This window comes from Lactuca virosa, chromosome 2 (genome assembly GCF_052849685.1).
Source record: "Lactuca virosa cultivar CGN04683 chromosome 2, Lactuca_virosa_CGN04683_v6, whole genome shotgun sequence".
Taxonomy (NCBI): Eukaryota; Viridiplantae; Streptophyta; class Magnoliopsida; order Asterales; family Asteraceae; genus Lactuca; species Lactuca virosa.
Genome location: NC_136427.1, coordinates 257,296,748 through 257,304,904, shown reverse-complemented (window position 1 = coordinate 257,304,904; position 8,157 = coordinate 257,296,748). Strand labels below are relative to the sequence as shown.

General features: G+C 37.7%; 1 protein-coding gene across 1 annotated transcript; it reads left to right on the top strand.

Annotated features, from left to right (window-relative positions):
* The first annotated feature begins 1,442 nt into the window (after nucleotides 1–1,442).
* Nucleotides 1,443–6,621, top strand: LOC145160844 (5-methyltetrahydropteroyltriglutamate--homocysteine methyltransferase). The gene is made up of 10 exons (XM_079080205.1): nucleotides 1,443–1,570; nucleotides 3,326–3,679; nucleotides 3,770–3,857; nucleotides 3,951–4,078; nucleotides 4,165–4,556; nucleotides 4,642–4,886; nucleotides 5,000–5,166; nucleotides 5,259–5,364; nucleotides 5,458–5,708; nucleotides 5,842–6,621. Exons 2-10 carry the CDS (start codon nucleotides 3,330–3,332, stop codon nucleotides 6,410–6,412), a joined length of 2,298 nt encoding a protein of 765 aa, XP_078936331.1. The 5' UTR covers nucleotides 1,443–1,570; nucleotides 3,326–3,329; the 3' UTR covers nucleotides 6,413–6,621.
* The last annotated feature ends 1,536 nt before the right edge of the window (nucleotides 6,622–8,157 follow it).

Sequence of the window (8,157 nt, the reverse complement as noted above, 5' to 3'; positions counted from 1 at the left end):
AAAATTTCAAATTTAGAAAATCACACAAATGGTCCTTGAGGTTTGTAGTGTATTGCAATATTGGTACAAGGACAACATAGTCTTTTTCATTAAAATCTAACAGCTGAAAAATTAGATTTAACGGCAGGAGGACCTTTCATGTAATTTTACAAACCACAGGGACCAATCGCGTGACTTTTTGCTAGGAAGTACTCAAAGTGCGATATTCTGTAAACCATAAGGACCAATTGTGAAATTTTGTGTATTCTTAAAAACAAATCCAAAATTAAGAACAAACATGATAAATCAAAATCAAAACCTGTATTCAGTACCAAATTAAACCAAAATCAAGAGCAATCATGAAACCTATTTCCAGAAAATCATGGTGGTGGCTCCGATGAAACGAGGGGAAGGGAGAAGTTGGAACCACATGAAGGGAGAAGAGGGAACCATATCAGAGTTTACATTTGAAGGTGGTGGCTTTGCTGTTTTCCCTTTCGACATCAAGATGCAGAAAAAAAGACATCAAGATATCACTCTTCCCTTCCTCATTACGATTCAATTGCAACGAACGATTTCTAAACCACATAAAGCTGCCATCGTGAAATCAAAACCCTAGATCGTAGTTTCCGAGCTGTTCTGAAGAACCAGACGCACGAGACTTCATGTTACAGTTGGTTTACAAGAATGAGAAATCGGTATCAAAACCCTTTTTCGATCAAAACCCTAGATGCATCTTGAACTTACAAATGAGTTATAAGAATGAAAATGAGAAGATGTCAGCGAAGGAGAACCTTTAACTGTTGATCGCCGGAGGAAGAATGTGATGGGGAAGATGGTAAGGTTAGGTGTAGGGGAAATGAGAAGATGAAGTATATGTTGGAAGACGATGGTAAGGGGTTGTTGACGAAGGAGAATCTGGGTGGCTATGACGATTTCCAACGGATATAGAGGTTTCTGACACTGTTTTGGTTTCCGGTTGCTATAATCTTCCAAGCCACTCCAATGATTTAGGATTGAGTTAGAAGAGAGAGATATCGAGTTTAGAATGAGAGAGGAGGGTGTGGTTCCCATGATATTTTTTAATAATTTAAATAATAAATATATAATAATAAATTAAAAAAATACATAAATAATAAAATTAATTTAAAAAGAAGTTAATAAGGGCATAATAGTCTTTTTAGATAAGACAAAGACCAAACATACAATAAAAACAAACAGTAGAAACAGTCCGAATTAAAAAAATAAATTAGGGATCAAAAATACAAATTACCCAAACTATAGGCACCATTGGTGTAATTTGCTCTTACTTTTTTTACCCTTTTTCTTTTCGTCGTAATATTTACACTTTGGCAGGCGCGTGACTGGACGTTGGGATCCTGAGATCTGATCTACCCAGCTCAACAACCCACTCAGGCACTCACCCACCCCCAACCCCTGCCTACCCCGCCTTCTATAAATAACACCATTCTCCATTCTCTCTGATTCGTGTCAACCATTCTTCTCTCCCTTATCAACGGAATTACGAAACAACTAGTCTCCTTCGAGACTCCTTTTGATTCGTAACTTCCTCTTCTACCGCCGTTTACAGGTACGCCCCTGTCTCTCGGTCACTCATTGCTTGAATGGGTTGTATTAAGTTCGATTTGGACTCTTCTAGACTTGTGTCGGCTGCTACCCTTTCTGCGTTTGATAAAAACATGCTTGCTTTGCACTAGTTAATTTGTTTTATGAAGATTAAACTGGATTTTTAAAATGTTAAATAATGGAGCTAGATCTGCATGTAAGCGTCCATGATCTGATCCCATATCCCATTATCTATGTAGATTTATGTTATCTATTTGTGAAGAAGAGAGCATTTAGTCATTTATCTAGGATATTTTATCATCTTTATGCAATGTAGAACCAGATAGATATGTTTATGATAATTATGAAGTTTTTGGTTAAGTAAATATGAATTAAGCGATTGGATTATCGAGATCACGGGATCTGGCAATTTTGTAGGTTTTTTTTTTTGTCTGTATATGGACTTTTACTTGATATTTGTACTCGCATGGGTATGATAATTGGATATTATCTGGTGTTTTAGGATATTGAGAGCAATTGATCTACTCTTGGATTTTGTTTTTTTCATACCTAATCAAAATCAATTTGGTTCGATCACTGAGATTTTGCTTTGCGATAGATAGAAGAACTTTCCATTTGCTTTAGTTTTCTGTAACAATTGTCTTTTAAGCGTGACATGATAACTTAAGCTTTATATGCATGTGATAAGAGATTTAGGAGGCTCCTCTTACAAATCTTACATGAATAGAATAAAATTGATACCAGTTGGTATTTAAGTGAAAATTTCCTGCATGACAGCACTTATTCCCAATTATGTTTTTCTAGTCAATATTAGTATAAGCAGAGAATTTTGACAATGGTCATGATTAGTGCAACGTAAGAAACCTTTGATTATCTCATTTGATCAAGTCTATACTGGTTCAAAATGTGTCTTTCTAGAGGTAGAATGACCTAATATGGAGTATAGTGCAACTTTAAAGTTTTAGGTGCTGTGTCATCATTGCATGATTGCTTCTGTACCTGGCCATGTTAGGATTAATTTGTTGATAATTGGATAATATCTGGTGTTCTATGGTCTTTAGAGCTATCGATCTACTATTGGATCTTGGTTTTCCATACCTAATCAAAATCAATTTACTTACAAAATGATTTTGGTTCGATCGCTGAGATTTTGTCTTGCAATAAATAGAACAGCTTGCCATCCTCTTCAGTTTTCTAAAATGGATCTGTGTTTTAGGTGTGACATGTTAACTATAAGCTTTATGTACATGGGCCGGATAGGGGATTTGAGATGGCTCCTTTTACATTTCTTACATGAATAGAATAAAATTTATAGAAGTAGGTTTAAGTGAAAACTCTTCCTTCATGATAAAACGTATCCCTGTTATGTTTTTCCTTTTTTTATTTTTTATTTTTTTTATAATTAGTTCTAGTCAATATCAGATATAGTAAAAAAGTAGTATCTGGGGTTGGTGGGTAGGCAGATGGTTTTGACTATGGTCATGATTAGAGCAACATAAGTAAGCTTTAATTCTTTCATTTGATTAACTCTATCTTGTTGCGAAACGTGCTTTTTTAGTGGTAGAATAACCTAATCTGGAGTATACACTTTGTCGGACATCATGCATGATTGCTTCTGTACCTGGCCATGTTAGGATTAATTTGTTGAGAAGAACTCTTTTCTTTTCAAGAATGATGCTTTAGGATTTATATATATGGCATGCCCTTAAAAATATGATTGGCTGTTTTTGTTAAAATTTTTGACTTGTGGTTGAAACAGGACAATGGCATCTCACATTGTTGGTTATCCCCGTATGGGCCCCAAGAGAGAGCTGAAATTTGCTCTTGAATCTTTCTGGGATGGCAAGAGCAGTGCTGAGGATTTGCAGAAGGTGGCTGCTGATCTCAGATCATCCATCTGGAAACAGATGTCTGATGCTGGCATCAAGTACATCCCCAGCAACACCTTCTCTTACTATGATCAGGTTCTTGACACCACTGCCATGCTTGGTGCTGTCCCCTCAAGATACAACTGGAATGGTGGTGAGATTGGTTTCGACACTTACTTCTCCATGGCCAGAGGAAACGCCTCTGTCCCAGCTATGGAAATGACCAAGTGGTTTGACACCAACTAGTAAGTTTCATATTGCCCCCCTTAGGTTTTTGGATCTTGTCGATTTGAATCGTAACCATATTCTAATAATACTGATGCCTTGATGAACAGCCACTTCATTGTCCCAGAGTTGGGCCCTGACGTGCAATTCTCTTATGCTTCTCACAAGGCTGTGACCGAATACAAGGAGGCTAAGGCTGTATGTGTTGTTGATATGCTCTTTCCAGATTCTTTTAAACAGGATTTAGTAATCTTTTTTGGTTAATATGTTGGTTGGTTTTTCGTAATGCAGCTTGGAGTTGATACCGTACCAGTCTTTGTTGGCCCAGTCAGCTACTTATTGCTGTCAAAACCTGCAAAGGGTGTTGAGAAAACCTTTGATCTTCTGTCCCTTCTTGATAAAATCCTTCCAATCTACAAGTATGCCTCTTTTCTCATGATCATTTTCATGTTCTTCACAATAAAGTAGAATCCCAGTTTCATTACAACAATAATTACCCCTGCAGGGAAGTGATTGCCGAGTTGAAGGAAGCAGGTGCTACATGGATCCAGTTTGACGAGGCTACCCTTGTGAAGGATCTTGAGGGGTACCAATTGGAAGCTTTCACCAAGGCCTACTCTGAGCTAGAATCAGCCTGCTCTGGTCTTAATGTTATTGTTGCCACCTACTTTGCTGATGTTCCCGCTGAAGCATTCAAAACCCTAACTTCATTGCCTGGAGTTGCTGGTTTCACTTTTGATTTGATCCGTGGTGAAAAGACTCTTGAATTGATCAAGAGCAGCTTCCCATCTGGGAAATACCTTTTTGCTGGAGTTGTTGATGGAAGGAACATCTGGGCTAATGATCTTGCTGGTTCTCTCACTGTCCTCGAGTCTCTCGAGGGCAATGTGGGCAAAGGTGCTTTTCTTTCGTTTTAACCATATTAATCTTTTCCTTTTATTTACCCGAATGAATTCCCTAACATAAAATGTGAAATATGTAGATAAGCTTGTGGTTTCGACCTCTTGCTCACTCCTTCACACTGCTGTCGATCTTATTAATGAGACCAAATTGGATGATGAAATCAAATCATGGCTTGCGTTTGCTGCTCAGAAGGTTGTTGAAGTCAATGCATTGGCCAAGGCTCTAGCTGGTCACAAAGACGAGGCCTACTTCTCAGCCAATGCTGCTGCTCAGGCTTCAAGGAAGTCCTCCCCAAGAGTCACAAATGAATCCGTGCAGACGGCTGTAAGTGATTAAAAACCCCTTCCTTATATATATATATATATATATATATATATATATATATATATATATATATACTGTTAAAAAAAAGTTGATGCTGACACCTGCATTCTCAGGCCGCTGCTTTGAGAGGCTCAGACCACCGTCGTGCCACCAATGTCAGTGCCAGGCTGGATGCCCAACAGAAGAAGCTCAACCTTCCAATCCTCCCAACCACCACCATTGGCTCTTTCCCACAAACCATCGAGCTCAGGAGAGTTCGTCGTGAGTACAAGGCTAAAAAGTGAGTGGTTTGGATACTTTTATATAATTTCACACTGATTCGCTCACTTTTTATAAAAAAATTCTCTAAAAAGTATATGTTTATATTTATAGAATCTCTGAGGAAGAATATGTTAAGGCCATCAAGGAGGAGATCTACAAAGTTGTCCAACTCCAGGAAGAACTTGACATCGATGTCCTTGTCCATGGAGAGCCAGAGGTATATTTGATAACACAATCTAAATTAATTCATTTTAATCGGTTTCATAAAAAAGGGGGTTGGCTAAAAAACTGCATGTAATGTTTGTTTCAGAGAAACGACATGGTTGAGTATTTTGGTGAGCAGCTGTCCGGTTTTGCCTTCACCGCAAACGGATGGGTGCAATCCTACGGATCTCGGTGCGTGAAGCCCCCAATCATCTACGGTGATGTCAGCCGACCCAAGGCCATGACCGTCTTCTGGTCATCCATGGCCCAGGAAATGACCAAACGCCCCATGAAGGGTATGCTCACCGGCCCCGTCACCATTCTCAACTGGTCCTTTGTCCGTAACGACCAGCCCAGGTATAAATCACTATTCCAACACAAAATCCAATATATATATATATATATATATATATATATATATATATATAGACACACACACACACACACAAAAAGTACGTTGCTAAAACTGACAATTTCTCTTTGTCTCCAGATTCGAGACTTGCTACCAGATTGCTCTGGCAATCAAGGATGAAGTTGAGGATCTTGAGAAGGCCGGAATCACGGTTATCCAAATTGACGAGGCAGCATTGAGAGAGGGATTGCCACTACGGAAGGCAGAGCATGCCTTCTACTTGGACTGGGCTGTTCACTCTTTTAGAATCACAAATGTAGGCGTTGCTGACACCACACAGATCCACACCCACATGTGCTACTCAAACTTCAATGACATCATCCACTCCATCATCAACATGGATGCTGATGTCATCACCATTGAGAACTCAAGATCTGATGAGAAGCTTTTGTCTGTGTTCCGTGAGGGAGTGAAATATGGTGCTGGAATCGGGCCCGGTGTGTATGACATTCATTCTCCAAGAATCCCCTCCATGGAGGAGATTGCTGACAGGGTCAACAAGATGCTTGCCGTTTTGGAGACCAACATCTTGTGGGTCAACCCGGATTGTGGCCTGAAGACAAGGAAGTACGGGGAGGTCAAACCTGCTCTTTTGAACATGGTCACCGCTGCCAAGAAGCTCCGCGCCGACCTCGCCAGCGCCAAGTGAGCGACCCTGATTTCTTCAAGAAGAAGAAAAGAAGAAGAAGAAAAAGAGGTGTCTTGAGTTTTAATATGTTATACATTAATTGATATGTTCAATAACTGTTGTTGATGGTATGTTTTTTTGGGGGTTTTGTTGTTCTTTCTGGCTATTATGCCACTGTTATGTTACTCTTAGAAAGTAAATGGAATTTGAAAGCATACGTTTCATTCAAAGGGAATTGCATTGAAAGTGTAGCCAATTGATGTGGACTTGTTAATTGGTTGATTCTTGAAAATATATTACGTAGTAAAATATTAGTTGTGAGACCCTGTATTATATGGGTTAACTTAAAAAAATTAAAAAAAATTTAAATATAAAAGTATAAATATTTAAGAACTTTGAATTTATAAGAAAATAAGAAAAAATAATGAATTATTGTAATGAAAATGTTTTTTATTTTTTAAATTTAAACAAATAATTTAAATAAATAAACAAAAAACTAATTGCCTTTAATTTTGAGAATTTTGAAATTAAAATGTAAGTTTATTAATGACATTGATATCCATTTATAACTATATTTATTGCAAATATTACATTAAAGTATTATGTGAAATTTAAAAAAATAGAGAAAAACTTAAATAATGACATGTGGAAAAAAAAATTAATTTCAAAATAACTACAAAATAACATTTGACAATTTAAATGAGAATATGACAAATGTCAAAAAAACCTTCATTTATTAGAGCAGACTAGATACTTTGAGATCCCGGTTATGTGTGTTCAGATCTGATTGGATATAACTGGATTTGTTGGGCTGCTTATCCCATCTACAACTTGAAGCTGAAGAATAGGAGAATAAGGCAATATATATATATATATATATATATATATATATATATATATATATATATATATATATATATATATATAAAGCCACCTTTGATCATTGAATAAACTATTAGTCTTGAGCCTCCTTTATTCCTTTTTATGGTATCTGAGTGTGAAAAGGGGACATGGCAAGGGAAAAACACAAAGAAATGGCAGGTAATTTCAGTGCACCATGTGTTCTGAAATTCCACGGAGACTAGGATCAATCACTAGAGAACCTTCACCTTTCCAAGGAATATTGGAGTGTCATTGAACTCGGCTTTGAAGAACCTGTGGCAAACTAAGCCATAACCACAACACAACAAAATGCACTAGATGAAGCAAGACTCAGAGACTGTATATAGAAAAGACCATCTTGAAGACCATTACTCTAAAGGAAGTGCCAAGCAACTATGAGATTTAATGAAGGTCAGGTGCCAAGGAAGTGCTAGAGTAAAACGTACACAACTTCAATGGATTCACATGACATTCGAAACTCTAGAGATGAAATCAGGAGAAAGTGTGTGTGAGTACTTTTAAGAGTCATGTCCACTGCCAATGACATGGATGATGCCAAAGTTGTTGAAAAAATATACTTTGAAGTCTCACAGACAACTTCAACTTTGTGGTATGCTCCATTGAAGAATCAAAGAACATTGACAAACTTACAGTTGATGAATTGCAAGCGTTGCTTGTGCATGGACAAAAAAAGAGTGAGGAAGGTCTACATGCGGAAAATGAGTCAAGTAATACACAAGGAGGAAGAGGTAGGTCTAAAGGACGAGGAAGAGGTCTATCTTTCGTCAACAGGTCGGCCATTATCTGTTTTCAATGTAAAAAACAACGACATTATCAACAGGCACAAGCGTCAGAAAAGGCTGGCAAGCGAGCTCCAGGAGAGC

What these genes read in the sequence shown, in the direction of transcription:
- LOC145160844 (XM_079080205.1), top strand. Translation starts at nt 3,330, where the DNA reads ATGGCATCTCACATTGTTGGTTATCCCCGTATGGGCCCCAAGAGAGAG. An exon ending in AAGTGGTTTGACACCAACTA is followed by an intron (nt 3,680 to 3,769) that starts GTAAGTTTCATA and finishes CTTGATGAACAG; the next exon opens with CCACTTCATTGTCCCAGAGT. An exon ending in AAAATCCTTCCAATCTACAA is followed by an intron (nt 4,079 to 4,164) that starts GTATGCCTCTTT and finishes TTACCCCTGCAG; the next exon opens with GGAAGTGATTGCCGAGTTGA.